The sequence below is a fragment of the Cygnus olor genome, chromosome 12 (assembly GCF_009769625.2).
Source record: "Cygnus olor isolate bCygOlo1 chromosome 12, bCygOlo1.pri.v2, whole genome shotgun sequence".
Classification (NCBI taxonomy): Eukaryota; Metazoa; Chordata; class Aves; order Anseriformes; family Anatidae; genus Cygnus; species Cygnus olor.
In genome coordinates this window covers 19,383,486-19,404,324 of record NC_049180.1, presented here as the reverse complement: position 1 = coordinate 19,404,324, position 20,839 = coordinate 19,383,486, and the positions used below count along the sequence as shown (strand labels likewise).

Sequence of the window (20,839 nt, the reverse complement as noted above, 5' to 3'; positions counted from 1 at the left end):
AAGTCTTGAACCATCTAATTTAGGTACCTAAAATAGGAAGCTGGTTTCTCTAAGTCAGTGGAGGAAGAGAAAGTAAGAAAAAAAAAGGTCCTACAAAAATAATTCAGAAAGAAGCCCAATTTACAGGCCAGGCTCTTACTCAGGGAGGTAACATCAGGTCATAGGAATATTCCTGAGTGAATGATCCCTTATTCCACTCTCTGAGCACAAACAAGGCGCCCCTTCAGGGCACCAAGGTTGGGTGAGACGGGCCTTCTCCTCCCCACGGGTGGCGAGGAGAAAGCAGCTGCCCCTCCATCCCCCAAATTCTGCTGCCACCGCATTTGATGGCAGACCTCCAGCCATTTGCTACGGAAACAGAACAGAAGCCGAGTGAGAGGACCATTTCCATCACATGGAAACAACGAGGATGCTGTGACGGAGACCAACTTGTGCCTGCGGGCAGGAAACCTCGGCCAGAGGTTCTGCTTGGGCCGGGGGCAGCAAAGGGGCTGTGACATCCCCAGGGTGCACATCGAGCCTCTGCCGCGCATCCAAGGGCACGGGCGGGCGGGAGAGCAGAAAACCAGCCCCGGACAAAGGCAACCACCACCACCACCACCATCACCACCACCGTCACTACCACCACCACCACCACCTCACCGCCACCCCCACCAAAGCGCATCTCCGGCTGCAGCAGCGGGCTGGGGGCCGGTGGCGCTGTGGGTGCGGCAGCTCCCTGCCCATCACCTGATGCTGTGGGCAGGCGCAGCCCGGGGCTGCAGGAACTACAAAGCCCGCCCGGCAGCACCGCCTCCCTCGCCGGGCCGCTGCCCATCTCGGCTCGCCGCGGGGTTCGGGGGGGGGGAGGCGGGCAGGGGGCTGCCGGCGGCTCGGAGGATGGCTGGCCGTGCCCGGCACCCTAGCGGGGCCCTCCTGCCGGGGCCGGGGCTCCGCGGCGGCATCTGATGCAATGCTGGGCCGTGTTGCTGCTCTGGTGGCGGCGCCGCGCCGCAGCACCGCTCGCACCGCCTGCGGGTAGGCTCGGGAGCGGGACGGGGCAGGGCTGAGCGCGCCCGCATCCCTCGCCTCGACAAGGGCCGCGGGGACACGGCGATCCGCGGCGCCAGCGCCGCTCGGGAGCCTCGGGAGCGGCCCGGCGGGACGATGCTGCGGCTCCTCTCGGCTGCCCGGCGCGGCGCGGCCCGGCCCGGCGGCGGCGGGGGGCCGGGGCCCCGCGGGAGCGGCGGCGGGGAGCGGCGTCCCCGGCTCCCGCAGCCGGCTCGGGAGGGCGCGGCGAGCTGGAGCAGCGCCGCCGAGGCCTCCGCGGTGAAGCTCAACGAGAAGGCGAGCAGGGAGAAGATCCTGACGCTGGAGTCCATGAACCCCTACGTGAAGGCGGTGGAGTACGCGGTGCGGGGCCCCATCGTCCTCAAAGCCGGCGAGATCGAGAAGGAGCTGCGCAAGGTGAGGCGGGGGCAGCGATGCGCGGTCTCCCCGGTGGCCCCGCCGCCGGCCCGGCCCTGCCCGGCCCCCGGGGCACTCCTCCGCCGCCGCCGCCGCTGATTGGGGCGCCGGGGGGCTCGCCGGGGCCGGGGCCGCCCTCCCCGCAGCGAGCCCCGGGGCCGAGTAGCGCGCCGGCTGGCAGCGAGCCGCTGGGAGCCGCTGGGAGCTTTTCCGCCCGCCCCTGCCCCTGCCCCTGCCCGACCCCCGCACCCCGCCCGGATGCTGATGAAGCTGCTAGGTGCTGATGGAGCATCCAAATGTGGCAATGCTTCCAGCGCGTTCTGCGTGTTTTTCTCTTATTTCTTAACTTACGACTTAATATCGTGGCGGGGGGGGGGGGGGGGGGGGGGGAAACAGCTTAGCAATTCAAGTGAGGCTTTTTGCTGTTCACAGCTTCCCTTGTCACCGCGAGGACTGATTTCTGTTTTGAATAAAGCATCTGGCACGGTTACTTCTAGGATTTCAGATATTGCTCCCTACCTTCACCGCTTTAGCAAGCTTTGCCGACGGTGTTATTACCCCGAAGAATTTGACTAGTACACGTTTTGTACAAAAACAGTGCTGCAGGAATGCTAGAGAGATTATTTTAAGGCTTTGCTCTTTGTGTTACTTGGCTACCCTCATCTTAGAAGGCCACGTACGCTTTCAGCTCACTGCGTATTATGTTCATCAATTACTTGTGTATATCTAACCCAATCATTTCAATTAGAGCTGTTCAAAATAGCTTCCTTTTTAGAATTCTACCCCAAACTTTCAGAGTGGTGATAAAGGTTCTGTTTTGAAACACGTGCTTTGATTTTTGTCCAAGGACCTGTTTATAAAGGTGTCATTGCCGTTTCATGCAATCAGATTCTCAAAGAGGTGCGTTTGCCAGGAACAGAGAACAAAACCTTCCAGTGTTCTCACTGGGTATGTTTGTTTTCAAGTTACCATCGCAGAGCAGGAGATATTACTTGACAAAACAGATACACAGTGATCCTCACTAACTCCTCCCAGCTCCCCTGCTTTCTTCAACTACAAGCTGAGTCATTGGCAGACAGAAAAATCTTCTGGGCACTTCATAGAAGATACAAGGGCAAGTAATTGCCAATTGCTTTATTAAAAGATTGTTATGCCAGCTTTGTGTCTGCTTACGTGGCATTTTCCATTTAAAAGCCTTCTTCTTGAACCAGTCCCATGGAATATTTTCAATGGCACACAGTGTTCGTAGACAGATGACTATGTTCTAAGATGACTAAAGCAAACAAAAACAAGTACCTGTTGGCAGGGAAGGAGGAGAGTGTTACTGTGAAAGACCACAATAGTATTTGTGTGCAAAAACCATCTGGTTTGGCTAATGTACTAAATTTATGTGTTAGGGCTTTTGCTTGGTCTGTTTTTAATCTGGTGGAAAAAAAAATCTCTTTCTACTTATTGCTGAGAACTGCTATGGTTTTTTAGACAATACCCTAACTCAGGGCAAAGAAAGTATCATCCCTTATTCTTTAACACATTTGTATTAGTGTGCAACTCTAGTGAGCCAGATTCTGTCTACCATAATACGAACTAAACAGAACAAAGACGTGCAGGAATCTTTCTTAATTTCATTCAGGCTGAATTCATTCTCCTTCTACATGTTTCTTATTCTTCTTTACCTTCTTATTCGTAAATGAGAGTGAAACAATGTTGTGCTATCAGTGACCCTGATAGTTTGAAGATAACCTATTTCTAACCATTTGCATTACTCAGAAAATGCTGAACTTCAGCCTCAGATATCTGTAATCTTTATCTGGAATCTCTGTTCCTAGTTCGTAATTTAAGATTGAAATGCAGCTCTTATTTAGGCAGTTGTTTATATCAGCAAACAAAAAAGCAAATGACTTGATGTAATCAATGAGTCACTTTCAATTATTTTAAGTGAACCGCTTTTCAATTCCTGCCAAATTTAAGGCCATGTAAAATGCTTTGACCCTGCTAAGTCAGGATCATATAAGTTCAATTGTCTTGTCTTAATGCCATTTCCAACCACCTATTTAATTGCAAATGAAAAAAAAAAAAGAAAAACCCTAAATGCTCTCAGTTATATATGCCTTGAACTGGATCTGCAGAGAGAATTTGAACCTCATTATCTAGAATAAGCTGTTAGCCACGCTATTCAGCTGTAAGCCTCCAAATTTTGGCATACCTTGGAATTTGTAACCCTGGTGAATTCTAATATTTTGGTCATTGTTATCTTTGCGTATCTGGGTTCTGATCTGTCACTGAAGTCCAACACATAGCCAGTATAAATTTGCAGCTCATTAGTCTGCATGAAAATCCTGTCATGGTTTGAAGGCTTCCCTACCATTTCTCATACCCAAATATACACTAGAAAAGCTATAAAATTGCTCTTGCCTTGCTCATTTAGTCTTTATGTTGGCCTTTACTTTCAGTTGATCTTTCTTATTTAAATCAATGGTGTTTTTTGTACCAGCCAGTTGCTGACCATTTTCCCCCTTTTTTATTGTCATTTTAAAGAGCTGTGATGGCTAACCAACATCCTGCAACTGTTTTCCCTCTGTTTTCTTGATCTATTCAATTCCTCGCTGGTAAAACAGCTGTCTGGTCAGATTTCAGAAATTAAGAAGCATTTAAGTATTCATGGTGATTGCTTAGCACTTTTGCTGTTTATCATATAGTGCCTTATGATGAAACATCTGTATATGGTAAAGTAGGGGACATAACATAATGCATATTTAATGTAAATAGTCAGAAAATAAACAAGCAAGCAGTGTATAAGCAAATTCTAATATGAACTAAAGGTTTCAAAGTTTCTGTTGTTGGTGGATTTTTCAAATATTCTCAAATCTTTTTAGCTTCTTGACTGATCCCTCCTGCCCTCAGGTGTATCAAACAAGTTGTTCTAACGCTGGCAATTCAGAAAGCCTTTCTTTCAGCTTCTCTACCTCACACTGCAGTCGCCAGGCAAGTCAATCTCTTACTTGCAGCTAGCAGAAAAATGAACAAACACTTAACAAAAAAAAAAAAAAAAAAAAAAAAAAAAAAACAGACTATCAGTCATTTAAAACTGTGTCACAGCATCATTTCTATAAAGCATTTATGATCTACTATTGTAAAGAAATGCATTAAGCTTTAAACTTCTGTCTTTTCTGAGATTATGCACTGTTTACTTACAGCCATATGACAAAAAGGAATTCTTTATCATCTGTTTCAGCCCTAACAGCCTATTGTGAATTATCTCCTTCTAGGGAATCAAAAAACCTTTTACTGAAGTAATTAAAGCCAACATTGGAGATGCACATGCAATGGGACAGAGGCCAATCACCTTCCTTCGTCAGGTTAGAATATAATAAAATATTATTGTTGCTTTTTTTGATTATATCATGAAGAATACCTTAACATGTTTGACTTTTTTATTAATATTAATGATTCCTTACATGCATTTACACTTGAAAGCCTTTGATAAAGAATTACAAGTTTGGATTTCTGCTAGAAGTCCTATAACTAACACAGTAGCTTTCCTTACTTTTGAGATCATTGCCCATCCATCCTTTCTCCTGACACTTCTATATTATCAGCACATTTGTTATCAGTAATGCACTTCAGAAAAGTAAGTGGTTGTTCTTAAGAAAAAAACCAAATGCCTTTCTTCATCTGACAGTATACTTAAAGAACTGCTTGCAGTTGGGTGCAACTAGTTGTACTGCTCCTGATTTTGCAGCAGTATGCTAGGAAAGAAAAAAAAACCACCTACTATGCTATTTTGATAAATACTATTTTTATACTACTCAAATTTTATATTACTATGTTATTTAATAAAAGTAATAAAAGTATTTTTATACTCTTTAAATACTCTTTAAATAAAAAGCTTACAAGTAAAAATAGTTTCTGAACATCCCTTACACACGCGTAAAATAATGAGCCTATAATACTATAAATTCAGAGAATTTCAGAGGCCAAACTGAAGCTGTATCAATATGGGGGTCCACGTGCCAAGATTATAAAACTGAGCTATACAACAAACTCCATCCACAAGGTAGAAAAAACAGAGTTTCTTTCAAATTAATTCAGATCCAATGTTATTAAACAAAATACTGGGTGAATGGGAAATCCTTTTTCCCCCTGACTGTACGTGCACACAGTTTAATTCTTCAGTCACCTGCCCACGAGATGATGACAGCCAATCCATATTACACCATGTGAATGTAAAAATGAGAGAGACTGGACCAAATCCAAGCTGATCTCAAGCAAGGCCTCTAGATTCTTTGTCTTACATTTCTTCAAAAATTTAATTCTGCTAGGTCCTGTTTCTACTTTTACTATGTTCTACACCACCATTTCTTTTTTAATTATTTCTCACAACTTCATATTAGTAATAACTATAAGTTATTTGGGGGAAGGATTATAGAACATGAAATTGGGACTTAAAACTGATCACATTTTTCAGTTCTGCTCCGTATTTAAACTCTTTATTTCTTGTCAATAAAGTGGGCTAGTAATACACAAAGAGTGGAGGACAGAGCTATTTAGAGATTTCCTCTTCTGAATAATTAACTGTTTTGCTGTGTTTGCACCATGCATAGCTCACTTTGACTCCAATCTTTACCATCTGTAATTCAAATAGCTAATACTTCTATAACTGTTTTTAGTAGCAGAAGTTGGAGCTTGATAAGATTCTTCACTTCTATAAGCACTACCCTTAAAGAAACAACTGCAAACCCTTCATCAACAACCTTTGTTTTAAATTAGCTTTAAAAATTTAAGTTGTGATCTTCATGTCCAAGGAAAGTTAACAGTAATGTTACCAACTTGAAATAACCATTGAGCAGTGGCAAATTTACAGCTTTCTTGGCACTCTAGGTAGTGGCACTGTGCACATACCCAAACCTGCTGGACAGCCCAAGTTTTCCAGAAGATGCAAAAAAGCGAGCCAGACGGATCTTGCAGGGTTGTGGAGGTAACAGCTTAGGTAAGCATCTGTTTCAGTTGCTCTTATGTGCAATAGAATCAACTAAGGTAGTTTCGATATGTGCAGTACCGAAATTTCCTAATCTTGGTCTACATGATTACAAGTCAAATAGGAGATGGCCTAGGGCAAAATGGTAGGAGGAGAATTCAGTGTGGCCCACTGATAAGCAGTAATGATGCAATTTTTTACAAGACTTGTCACAGAAGAGGGCAAGATGAAGATTATGCAGTCACAGGGTCCTCACCACAACACTTTCTAGGCATAACCATAAACATAATGCTGAGCTTTTGTGTATCAGAAAAGTGTCACAGAGTGCTATTTCTATAAAAATGTCTGTTAGGCATTGTTACTGTTCTTCTGACATCTGTTAGTCCTGGACTGACAGCTATGTCTCCTGCTCGATCCTACGAGGGGCTATTTACAATTTTATCAACTCTAGACGTTTCCTCTCCCTGCCATGAAGTATACAGTCACTGTAGTGATGGGATCAACAAACTTTATGTGATCTCAGCTGATCCAGTTCACAGTTCTGTACCTTCATTTTGAACCAAATGCACAAATATGTTTGCCAGGATATGAGCTGGGGTATCTGAAACACACATACCAAGGTGATAACGCTCTGCAAAGAGAGAAGTGCATACTCAGAACATGGTAGCTTTTTATTTAGCCCAGATAGTTCCAACTGAAGATATCAGAGCCCCATTTCTCCAAGGCAAAATAACCCCCAAAAGAACTAAAGAACTCTGTTCTTCAACCAGTGCTCCCGCAAGAGTATAAGTATAATCTACACACAAATAAGTACAAACATTGCAAATTCAGCAGAGAGAAAGTGGAAGGGACAAAGTGCTTCTCCTCTATCAGCTGTGATGTCTACTTGTATCTGGGAAATGTCACTAGAAATTCTACCGTGAAGACTGTGTTACAGCTACAGGGTAGGGCAAAGAGTCTGGCACACTAAACTACCTTCTTTCAGGTACAAAAACCAGTGAACAGTGACATTTCAGAGTACATCTGAGATTAACTGGCATATTTCTTAATCTTTGTGATTGCAGTGGCTATTTGCTCTGGCATACTTTTTGAGTAGGTAATGTGAAACTTAATAAAATAAACAAAATCTAATTAGGGGTTATATTAGCAGTATTTCAGCCTTAGACTATTCCTAACAACACAGCCTAATATAGAATGTATTCTATCCTTACCTTTTTTGCATTGGTTTTTTTTCTATACAGAGAACATAAAAAATACAGTTACCAAAATGAAGAAATTATTCTGTATCCATGAAATCCTTTCCTAGCTTACTCAGGAACAATTCATCAACACGATACTAATTGCCATGTGAAAGTTACTGAGGATATAACTGAATTTTTCATCAATCATTTTTGGTGGTGATTTTCAAGTTTAGGGGTATAATAAGAGAATTATAAGACTTAGAATGCTGAGTCTCGGTCCCACACTTCTGGAGTAAGCAGAATGGAATTCAGCCTTGTATGATATTTCAGAAATATGTGATTCTGTACAAAATCTCTCTTTCAGCAGATCATCACGTATTTCAAGTAATTTGCATTAGCTTAGTAGGCACAGAAGTAGGCCTGAAACTTTTGCAACATTCTGAATACACCCTTTTAATTTCAGTGGATAAATGTAAGTTTTGTAAGTCAGAAACTGCAGTCTTGGATGATTTTTTTTTCCCTGCTATGGTATGTACCAAGAACACCTGTCCCTCTGAATTCCCTAAAACCAGGAACACTGCAGACCTTATTGATCTGCTCTACTGATTTACACTTCCCCTCCACCCCCGTCTTCAGTACCATATATCAGCCCCTGCTCTCGGCCTCAGTTGCCCATCAGCCTCTGTACAACGCTCCGTAAATACGCAGCCTGAGGTGAGAGAATGTGCAGCTGCGTGGCACTGGCTCCGAGCACTTCACTGACAGTCTGAAAACCTGTTGCTGGTCTCTGTGGCTGAGACGGAGGAATTCGCTTTCTTGGGAAAAATCAGAAGTCAAAAACTGATTCTTCCACGTAGCTTTAAGTGCTGTGTTCTAAATAAATTTACTTCTAAAACATTTTTCAGTTCAACACAGAAGTGACTTTGCTATCTATATATGTTTAAGCTATTTGAAGTGGTGTATTTGCATCTATATTGGCCTACTTAAGTCTATTAATTGCAAAATTAATATGAATTACTTGACTTCTGAGTATGAACTAAAATAACCTCACTTCTAATGAACATTCATTTGGCAAAACCCTACTAGTAGTATTGTGTCTTGTTACTCCCAGACCACATGTGATGGCTCAGACATGTCCTCAACTTCTATTGTGTTCAAATACTCTGGGATTCTTTTGACTTTTTTTTTTGACTGGTTTCAATTGTTTGTTTGTTTGTTTTTAATTTATCTGCATGCCACAGTGCAAACTAATGGGTTCTAGTCAAAGTTATCAACTGAGTACAATTAAGTGTAGGCCTGAAAATTGAATTCTGGTCTTCTGTATATTCCCACTGAGACTCAGCCTTCAAAGGAGCACAAAACTGAATGATAGCTTAGCTTTGTTCCCCACTTTAACAGGGGCTTCCTTGCTGTGGTAGAAGATCCTTATACAAACCCAGTATAGATTATTGTTGTGTGAAAGTCAGTTTTTAGGACACCAGGGAACCTTGTGCCCTGAATAGCCACTTGGTGCCATACAGTTGCACAGTACTTGCAAAGGTTCTTTGTCTTTGTAAATTATGCTGCTACAGAAGCATTATTAGGCTGACTTCTAGGATATAACTGAGCGATGAGAGTTAAGTCAGGCACAATTATTCCACTCCACCCAAAAGGCAGAGAAGACTCTGCAGCTTCATGACAGTGTTCTAAACTAAATGTACACTTGTCACTTCACCATCCATCAGTCTTAGGCTTCATAGCTTGAATCCATTCCTTGCTTAGGCTTATTTTTACTGTTTACTCATTGTACATGCTCAGCAATGATGCACACAGCATCTAAAATCTTACTTTATTGAAGATTATTAGTTGTGCTGTGTAAACTTCACAAGCCTTGTGTACTGGTGTGATACTAGATGTTTCTGCTACAGGTAACTGCAAAATGGTTGAGGGAGATGCTGTGGAGGGAGAGGGAAGCAGTTCAGGATTTTTTTTGCTTTTCAGACTGTGGGAAGAAATGGTTTCATGCTCTTTTCATATTGCAAATAAAAATCTTATTTTTGTCATGAATTTTTAAAAAGTTATTTTCTCTCCTATTGCACATGCCACCTCTGTTCCTTGTTCCCATTACTTAAATAATTGTGACTGACCTGAAATGACTTTCAGCATAATGAAAGCAACTGGGAGAAAGTAAAAATGGGATTGCTGACCCAGTTTGCAAAGTAGCCTTTAAAGCCTACTTTTTTATCAATCCACTTTATTATTTTTGTATGTTAGTGATACTTACTGTATTTGTCTCATCCCAAATGAACGCTTTTGCTCTATCAACAATCCAACTCCCTTTCACGCTCTTTGGAAAGCAAAAAAATCCCGGGGATCCAAAGCCCTCGTATTTAAAAACTTCATACACCACCAGCTCAGGAGTTTTTCTACCGAACAGCAAATCTGACGTTCATTGTACTCAACTCTCATCTCATTCTCTTTTTCACAGGAGCTTACAGTGCCAGTCAAGGTATAAATTGCATCCGTGAAGATGTTGCTTCATATATTGAAAGAAGAGATGGAGGAGTTCCTGCAGATCCAGATAACATATATCTTACCACTGGGGCAAGTGATGGCATTGCTGTAAGTGTTAAAATTAAACCTGTCTCTTCCTGATATAAATTATAAGTCATTAGTTACCTTCAGAAATACAGATCTCTGTTGAACATCTGGTCTCACAAACTCCTGTGAGTTTGATCTAATAGATACAGAAGTCACACTGAATTAATAACAAATACACCCAATTATGAGGATTTAAGGTGCCAGCTAAGAAACAGGCCCATGGAGTCTCTCAATATATATTGACCAGTACCTTTTGTATAGGCAGTGTCAGCTACATACATACTACAATATAGATATAGGAGACGGACCACTAAGACTGAATGATGTCCTCCGTAGTTAAAATGTATTAAGCACTGAAGCACTTTGCCAATCCATGGCAAAGAGGTGAGAAGTCTTGGGAACTCTTGTTCCTAATAAACTCTCTGCTAGTGCAGATTAATGCCAGTGAAAATCCCAAAGATCCATTTCCATAGCTATCTTATTTGGGAGAAACTTTAGGTTTTGGCTTCAACCAAGGTTCAAAGATGATAATCAGTTAAGAGAGGAATAACTGTCTCTGTTAGATTTTTACTTTACACAGGCACATTTGCTGATATTACATCAACCAATAATTCTTTGCCTTATTTATTTATTTTTATTTTTTAAGGCAGACTTGTTTGTTAAAGTTTGCTGTTGTTTTTAAATGACATCTAGTGGCAGAGTTCAGAATGGCAATGTTTGGACATAAACAGCTCTCCACATGACTTTAGGGAATTGGCTTTCCAGAGTTTCCGATGCCAAGTGTTATACTGGCAGCTTGTCAGAAATGGCAGCATAGCGCATCAAATCTATACCGTGTTTATGTGATTCTGCTATTGGTAAAATGTCAGCAGTACAAAGAGTCTCATTATTTGGAACTTCCAAGGATAGAACAACTATTGTTCCATAACCTGGGGGACACAGAGTATTAAATACTTTATTTTAAATTTTGCATTTAGTCCTGATTACACTTGTTGGATGCTTGGTATTTTTAAACCAGTGGTGGGTACAAAATGATGTTGATTATAAATCATTAGCTTAGCAACAGATTGAGTACGTGATGAGAGGCGCAGAAAGGCAGTTTTGTTCCAGAACCCTGGGAAACTTAAAGGGTACTGCTGTTACATCTGAAGAGCTATTTCTGTTTTTACACTATAATTACATGTTGGTAAGGATGCCTGCTCTGATTGTACCTGTACTTCAGTTCTCCATGGATTCTAAAGGCAAGAAATCTTTCCCCTGCCCACACCAAATGTACTTTTTTTATCTAATTCACACATAAAAAGCCTACACAGACACACAGCTGTTGGGAACAGGTAAATCCTCTGGACTTATCTTAGCACAAGCATTACATTTCTGCCTGTGTTTTCTGGGCAGAAATTACATATAATGCATAAGATTTCCATCCTAAAATATGTAGACTTTTGCTCTCTTGTATTTCTTGAACGTGAAAGCATAATGCCAGTCTCTAGCTTTGGTGCCACCTGGCCACTATTGCTCCTAATCTGAAACAGGTCTCTCCATTACAAAGGAGAACCTCTATGTGCCCCAGTGCTAATTTCTGGTTTTATTTCTTGGCCTCTTGTGTTCACTGGGACAATACGAGTGGAAGGCAATGAGCAACAACTAGCTGATGCTTCTTTGCTTATAACTGTAATTGGGCACGGTAAAAAAAAAATGTACTCATGATCTTGATATTCCTTTTTCCAACTTTCCCTCCAGCCTTGTGCTCAGAATTTTTTTTCTAGACTTTTAAGTAGATCAGACATCATCTTTAGGAGCTGTGACATGCAGAGGAATTCTCTGAAGCTCAGTTAGACCATCCTTACCCAGTCAGTAACTTAACTTGAAAAAAATAAATACTCTTTGATGTAAGAAAATGACCGTCAGCTTTTAGAAATCTATCTTAACTCTAGATTCTTTTAAGAAGAAAGATCAACAACATATTCTAGAGTATACTATTAATTCTGACTTCTGACTTTTTTTTTTTTTTTTAATTTCTACTTTTTCCCCAGACAATTTTAAAGATCCTGGTCTCAGGAGGTGGAAAATCCCGAACAGGAGTGATGATCCCTATACCACAATATCCCTTATATTCAGCAGCCATATCTGAACTAGGTGCCATCCAGGTGAACTACTATTTGGATGAAGAAAATTGCTGGTCTCTAGATGTGAATGAACTTCGCCGCTCCTTGAATGAAGCTAAGGCATATTGCCATCCAAAAGTCCTCTGCATCATCAACCCAGGAAATCCCACAGGTCTGTAGTGGTTTTGTTGTATTGATGTTTGTATTGATGTTTCTCTAATACATTTTTTTTCTCTTTCATTCATTTGACATTGCAGGCAAATCCAAAATACATACCAAATATTTAAAGCTGAGTTCTAGAGGTCAGTACTTTATGTAGGATGGTACAGCATACTTTCAGAAACTTCTTTTCTGTATCATGGAATTCCAGCAACTTGGGGAGAGAGAAGGGAGCAGGTTCACTTCACTGCATCACATCTGAAGTCATTGCTTCCATTTAAATTCTACAGTCTTGTGGAATGACTTTCAGTCACTTTTGGTCTGTATCAAGGATCTCGTCTCTAAGATGCGTGTAAGGCAATGACTGCAGATGACTCTGAACTCAGTGGCAAGCACTGCCTCTCTCGGAAAGATCTCTTTCTTTGCTTAGTTGAGGTTGCTTACTGAGAAACTAGCTCGCACTGTTCCAGATTCGTTTGAGCTGTGGAGTTGCAGCTATTCTTGCATGAGCTGGACTCTGCAAGGCAATGTTTTGTCTTCCACAGTCAGTGGGAAGATTCCTACCTAAACAATATTCCTGCAGAAATCCTAAGGCTCCCATGGGATCAAGTGGAACCTTAAACAGTGTGACAAATACAGAAGGACCAGGACTCCTTCACCAAGCTAAAAGAAATCAAACTTTCAAATAAGATCCATTTGCTTCAACCTATTTGATACTACTAGGACAAGTCAATTGTCAGTTATTATACACATCAACACAGTGTTTATTAACATTATTTTGCATTACTGTTAGTGGCTTGGGGACAGAAGGTAACAAATAAAATTAAATGAGTGTAAACAGCCGTAAGTGGTCTTCCTGCTGCTTGTCAGGTGAACTGCAGTAAAAATCTATGTGCATATATTCATAGCTCATTGCACTTTTGCAGAAAGTTGGCTTGAGTCAATACATCTTACTTGAGTCAGGAAGGCACAGTGTCAATTACTGTGGCTTGGCTCACAAACAGGAACACAATAATTCAACTCCTTGCAATTATCTGTCAAACTTGTGCTTAAACTGCATTGTGAAATAACCTGTTTAATCATTACACATGTGAGGATTTCAAATGATCACTTATACACAGACTACTCTTAGTAAGTTACTGATGCTCATGCTTCCTTTGTTTGGGATGGACTAAGTTGCCTTGAGCCATAACACCTCCAAAAATGTTCCTTGATTTCAGACTTAGTGAATTGTATTCTAAAATTCAACAGCCCTTTTCTGAGACAGAGGGGTATCTTATTGAAAAGGTAGTTGTCTAACTAGGTCTGGACTAAAAGATTTGTCGGAATGCTCCACTAACTTTATTTTTCTTGCTTTAAAAATCAAACTATAGGACAGGTGCAAAACAGAAAGTGCATTGAAGACGTGATACACTTTGCTTGGGAAGAGAAACTTTTTCTTCTGGCTGATGAGGTAAGGGTGTATTCTGTTCCCTCAAAAGCAGAGCTAAGAGAAAGCATAAAAAATGTGACTTTGTTCCATATGTGGTAGTGGAGCACTTTAAGTACGAAGAACAGATTCTCTGTTATCATATAAAGACATGGACAAACATGCAAGATTATTTATTGGAGGGTTAATGAGAGGTGGCTTGATCTGGATTTGAACTAGAGAGAAAGCGTAGGGGACACAAGCAGGAAACAGAAGGAAGAGCCTTTGCCGGCACTGACCTAAAAACCTGTATGATATTCAGAGCACTTAAAACGAAAGCAACAGAAGGAAAATCAATTTAAATGTACAAGTAAAGGACAAATTATATAAAGAAGTTCACTGTTTTTCCAAATGCTAAGCTATTAAGTATGGCTACATGCGATAAAACATATCATTACAGTAACTATTACTTAACAAAGAACCTTGTGTCCTCTAAAGGCTTAAGTTTCAAGTGTTACAACTGTTTCTTCAGTTCAGATCTGGCTCTCTAAAAGGCCGTCTTTTATCCTTAGCTGGAAGAACAGAGTACATTAATGTCTTCTGACTGTTCAGGTTTACCAGGACAATGTGTACTCTGAAGGATGCCAGTTTCATTCCTTCAAAAAGATTCTGTACGAGATGGGACCTGAGTACTATAACAATGTTGAGCTGGCCTCTTTTCACTCTACATCTAAGGGATACATGGGCGAGTAAGTCTGTTTTCATTTCATTTTTTAATTTTAATTTTTTAATTTAATTTTTCATCTTCCCCATTAATCTGATTGGACATACATTTTGCATTAGTGACCTGAAGGTAATCCAGTGTCTTCTATTGATTTTAATTTAAAAAATGTTAAGAAAAAGAAAACAAACATTTAAGCAGAGTGATGAATTAGCCCTGTGGTTTTCAGTGTACTGAATAGTACATTACGAGTGTATTTATTTCAGACACCGAATGCCTCAGTTCCACAAAGCTGAAATTCTACAGTCCTAAACCAGACCTGTGATAAAGGAAAAGAGGCTTTCCAAAATCCAACGGAACAGCTTAAGAATCACTAGGACATTTAATATTACAATTGTTTGGGTTTGGTTGTTTTGGAGAGGAAGAGATGGAATAAAAAGAACATTCTGATTAAATAAATGCATTCTGTGACGGCCATATGTGCTTGTTCTGAAGAGAAAACAGTCCATGTTGATAGTTAACTTGTCCAACAGGGAAGCCACATGTACGCTATTTTCCCTGTATGGGATACTAGAGCTTAATGGCATGGTATTTAGTTCCATCTTAAAACGATCACTATAGCAGCTGTTTCAACACCTGTATGTTACATATTGCAAGATCTTAACCGTCTTTCCACTTTTGCAATTATTTTCATCGCTTTTCCACTATTTATACACTTGGGGTCAACTGATCTTTTCTGTTCACTCCATAGATGTGGCTACAGAGGAGGTTATATGGAGGTCATCAACTTGCACCCAGAAATGAAAGGACAGCTTGTTAAGCTGCTTTCTGTTCGCATTTGTTCTCCAGTCTCAGGACAAGCAGCAATGGATATTGTAGTAAATCCTCCAATACCTGGAGAAGAATCGTATTCACAGTTCATAAAGGTCAGTGATAACATGCTTATTCTTTTGTACATTTCCTAAACCTATCCTGAGTACCGTGAACTCAAAATATGCATAGAGACCAGACTTTTTTCTTTAGTTTACAGAACTATGCAGGTGTGGTTTTTTTGTTATTGTTGTTTGGTTTTATATTAACTGAATATATCTACCTTAAAAAAATATTTTTTATTCCTTTTATGGTTCCTTTGCTTAGGAGCTAAAGAAAAGCTAAGAAGGCATTATCAAATCACCTCTCCTGCTGCTAAGTTCAACTTTTCTTCTGCGTTTAGCATAACAAAAAAAATACATATATATATTTGCTTTTACTAAAATCTAAAGAGGAATGTAAGTTCAAACAGAGTTATAAATTCAGCCTTGTTCTTAGGTATCCAATACCTCTATACACTGAACTATATGGCATTCTGTGTTAAAGTATACATATATTTTTTCACCTGTAAAAATGAAACAAAATATGACTTAATAAATTACAGTATTGAGTCAGACCGAAGGGTTCAGGTACCATGGTCTTAGAAGGAAGAACGAAAGAACAGGGCATGCAGACAGAGGTTTGAACAGGTTATTTTCTGTCTATAACACTTCATAGTTGTATCCTGCTAATGCCTTTTTTTGCATTGCTGGCTGTAAAAGTAAGACTGGATTTAGGAACATCACTTGTTCTAAAAGCTCAGCAAAGTCCTAGAAATGCTTAATTCTGGGTGGGCTCCTTGCAGCATCCCATTTTTCTCTAGCATTTTTACTGCCACTTCAAATATGTCAAACTGAACACCTTCCTTTTAAACAGGAGAAGGAGTCTGTTTTGAACAATCTTGCCAAAAAAGCAAAACTGACAGAAGACATGTTTAACAAGGTACCAGGAGTTCACTGCAATCCGCTTCAAGGAGCTATGTATGCTTTCCCACGGATCTTTATCCCTGCCAAAGCCATTGAGGAAGCAAAGGTCAGTCGTCCATTTTTCCCAATCCATTTTAACCTTCACACGCTTGTGCCTGCCACTTTTAACGATGAATTTTTATTCCAGAGGTAGAGTAAGCCCATGTAAAAAAAAGTACTTAATTGACTATGTATGATCTTAAATATAACATGACCTTTACTTAAAAAGTAAACAGAGCATTTCTCCACGCTTGTAAGACATCCAGGTTGAGAATGCTAACCAGGGAGGGTAGTGTTAAATAAATTAAGTCACAGGACAGACAGGTAGCTGGACCCGTGCACATGCCAGATTGCTGCCCCTGCCCACGCTAGGTCGGGCCAGGTTATGTGCCTGGCACTGTGACCAGCTGAGCACTACTGACCCTGTAAAGAAGCCACATTCAGCAAGCATGGGAAAGAGAGAGGGAGGTTGTCTTACCAATTTTAGTTCTGCACTATAGCTTTTTTTTTTTTTTCCACATTGGGGTCAGTCAACTGTATCACTAAATGACAAGTCTTGTTGTTCCTAGCTGGAGCTCTGTTACCCAATATGTTACATTTTTTAAAGGGAATTATAACTACGCAGCTGAGGACAAAAACAGGGCTTTTTTGCTGATTCTGTGACAAGGTGTATAACCTGCATGTATGTAAGAACTTCCATAGTTATTAATCAGGGGACTTTCTAGTCAGCAGATAGTTCAAGGGAAAAAATAGTAGCTGCTAACAGAATTGGAACACACAGCTCTAATTTCATTTTGTCAAATGTCAGTAGCTTAGATTTTTGCAAGTACAATTTTGAGACTTTTGACAAAAAGCTACAAGCCAGTCAAGGAGTAAAACAAAATTATACAGACGCTTTCTTTTGAAGCAAATATTTTATGTAGGTTCTTCACCCTTGCTCCTCCATGAACTACTGTTATTTAATTAAGGGTGAACTGTATAATTAGGAATTGTTCTTCATGTATTTAGTAATAGTTAGAATAAAAACTAACAATGCAAGACAAGGTTTCTGGAAAGAAAAAAGTCATGAAATGAGTTATATTTATTTGGAATATTTTGACTTCATTAATTCTAAAGCATCCATTCCACTAGGCTCATAAAATGGCACCTGACATGTTATATTGCATGAAACTTCTGGAAGAGACTGGAATTTGTGTTGTACCTGGAAGTGGATTTGGCCAAAGAGAAGGAAGCTACCATTTCAGGTACAGTTTCTGTTGATTTAAAATCAAATGAACTGTAATAAGCTAAGTACCATCCCAATACTTTATTTTCTGATTAAATATAAGGAATTTTATTTACATTAATGTTGTCTCACTCTACTGACATTTTCTGTGGTTGACCAGCTAGGTTGAACAGACCTGATCTGCTAGATGAGCTATTCAGGTTTTTACGGTGTTTTCCCAGCTTGATGACATAGCTTTATTCTATTTTTATACACTGACATTTGAAATGTCTTCTCCACAAATAAAAACAATAATTAGTAGCTTATACTCTAAGCTTTAAAGTTGGCTAAGGCATTAAAAGGCGGAGGGGAATTTAACAGTGTTTCAATATGGAGAAATCATGTGAAAGATGCAGTACCTTCCCCTATAAATCTGCTCTACACACACTGAATTATTTTGTTACTGAAAAAAGAAATTGGACTAAATCTGTTAATACCAAAACTAAATACAGACTCCATTGCTCTTGCTTCCAATAAACAACATTTTATTAGAGTCAAGCCACTGATAGCTGCAGTTTATCATGGAATTTAGTCTTGTTTGGTCTGAAGCAATGTAACAGAGGGTACTATTAGCTATGCTAGTTCAGCAGTACAGATAGCTGAGTTAGATGTCTGGGTGCATGCAGCTCCAGGGAAAAGCTATTGCAAGTCCATCCCTGTACATGTGTGGAAAAATGTTTGTTTGTTTGTTTGTTTTTTTCTCTGTAATTCTTGCATACGGGTTGATAACTCAATGTGATCTTCAGATTATGCTGAAGGAAAAGGGGGACTTAAACATGCAGTGTGGGATGTTACATTGTTTTAATTGTACTTAATTTCTCAATTCAGATAGAAATGTACATCTACTCAAAACCACCAGCCCTTCATACTAAACAAAAAGTATTTGACATAACCGCCACCAAAATGGAAACTGACTCACTGATTTTTCTTCCTGATAACGTTTTGTATCACTCAGCAAAAAATAAAAATTCTCTAATTCCTATACATTAACCAATGGAAACTAATTGCTCCAGTTTAATATTTTATTAAAGCATAAATGCAGAAAGTTAGAGAATCACATCAAAACAGATGTTAAAATTTACATGTCACTAGCAGTGCCCCGAGATAAGTCAACATCTGTGGCAAGATTACACATTAGTTTGTTCTGAAGACAATGTTGGATATATTTTTTCTTCTAAATATTATTTTTCAGAATGACCATACTTCCTCCAATAGAAAAGCTGAAGATCCTACTGGAGAAAATGAAAGACTTCCACATAAAGTTTCTTGAAAAATATGCATGAAACTGCTGTGGCTTTTTCCTCCATCCCCTCCCTTTCAAGGTGAACGCAGAAAATGAACAAGAATCTGTTAAAACTGTGCTGTTCATCTAATTAAACTAAATTCAAAATAGATAGAACCTATCTCAGATACAGCTACAACTTACTGGATTGAATTTAATGTCTGGTAATATGTGACATTGTTACAGAAACTTTTTTTTTCTTTTAAGAGGAAGGGGAAAATGAGAAGAGAACGGTGGAAGAAGAAGTCAGTAAATGATTTTGTGCCTTGACTGGAAGTTACATTCTTGAACTTTTGACTCAACAGGTTGGGGAAAGGAGTTGGTCATGACATCTACTACTGCTGTTTGGGGGGGTGTTTTTGTTGTTGTTGTTGTTTTTTACAAGACAGAAATGCTCGGAGCAATTGTTTAGCTAGGAACATGATTCCCATCTTAAAATTCTAAACAAAAATTCAGAAGCCTACTGCAAGGTATTACAAGGTACTGGATTTTTTTTTGTTTTAAGTATGAAGTGTTCTCTGGATCTGATTAAACGTGTAGGTACAGCATGCTTATTTAAAAAAATCACTGGCAGATGTATGTAGATACCTTTGAACTTCTGTTAAAAAGAAATCCTGCCATCACAGCATAATCTGAGTGAATATAGAGTTTTGATCACAGGAGTGAATATGCTGTCTGTTTGAACCCTATTTGTATGAAATTGAAACATAATGAGGAATATTAGCTTCTTATTCATATACTGTTGTACTCTTATTAAAACACAGCTAAATCAAGTCATCATCTAGGAGTACAGCTGTATTACTCCACTAATCCATGCTAGTTCCACTGAACAGAGAAAGAAGGCTTCAGTTTGTCTAGAGTTGGAAGCTGGACACCTTCTGCTAGCACTGGCAAAGTACTGAAGAAACATAGCTTCCTTCCAGTATTCAGCCATGAAAGCATTAACATTTGTCAGGCTTAGGCTCAGCATTTCACAGAGTTTATTCATTAAGAATATCCCATTTCATCTAGTCATTAAATGATTAAAGTAAATTCATTTTAATGTCTACCAGCACTTTGTTAGGCTGCCTTTGTAGCTGCTTCAGCATCCTATGCTGATCCAGGTAATACTAAAGCCAAGGGCTAGAGAATCAAGATATGGATAAAGGATGTGCCAAACCATTATGTGTAGAAGACAGAGACGTTGACAATAATTGTCACTGCTACAGCAGCTACTAGGCTATGATGTAGCATTGGCGGTTGGTATACTTCTCACTGCTCCTCACAGAAGTTTGTGAGAAAAAACTTAGCACTTCTCAATTGTCTACCAGTGGACACAGGTTCAAAAATGAAAATCACATGCTGCTACACAAAGTAACTATGGAAGCTTGGGGAAAAAACATTTCACAAAAAAATTTACTTTCATCCGTGATGGATGAAATGATTTCTGGGAGGGCAGCAGACAGGGAACACTTACATTGCTACTATCCATTGATAAATAAATGCAAGCTTTTATCTGTTAGCACTCTCCCCTTGGCATCCTTAACATGCACTAATAAAACAAATTTATAAAGCAAAACTGTAATAAGAGGTTAGAACGTTGATTTAAAAATATGACAAACAACGCTTTCCTATTCTAGAAATGTGTCTAAATCAGATCTGGCTTTCGACTTGCAGATTGAAACTTGTAGATTGAAGCTAAAATCTAACAACGGGAGTTAGAATATTTTTTATATTTTTGTAACTACAGCTTTTTCATTGGGGTAGTATTTGTAATTTAATAAGTCGATAGATTTTATATTTGCCTTGCATTTGCACCTGATACTTCTGGAAAAATGTAAAGGTTTACAAGTTTCTAATGATACTTTACAGGTGTCAAAGGCTTTTTGTTTTAAGTCAGGACAGTAATTCTTACACTTTTAAAT

The 20,839-nt window shown here is 39.7% G+C and overlaps 1 protein-coding gene across 1 annotated transcript; it reads left to right on the top strand.

Moving 5' to 3' along the window:
• Window positions 1–1,219: 1,219 nt before the first annotated feature.
• GPT2 (glutamic--pyruvic transaminase 2) lies at window positions 1,220–19,031 on the top strand. The gene is made up of 11 exons (XM_040571148.1): window positions 1,220–1,446; window positions 4,713–4,802; window positions 6,325–6,433; window positions 10,070–10,203; window positions 12,216–12,459; window positions 13,820–13,899; window positions 14,467–14,603; window positions 15,327–15,501; window positions 16,301–16,456; window positions 17,521–17,633; window positions 18,846–19,031. Exons 1-11 carry the CDS (start codon window positions 1,360–1,362, stop codon window positions 18,934–18,936), a joined length of 1,416 nt encoding a protein of 471 aa, XP_040427082.1. The 5' UTR covers window positions 1,220–1,359; the 3' UTR covers window positions 18,937–19,031.
• The last annotated feature ends 1,808 nt before the right edge of the window (window positions 19,032–20,839 follow it).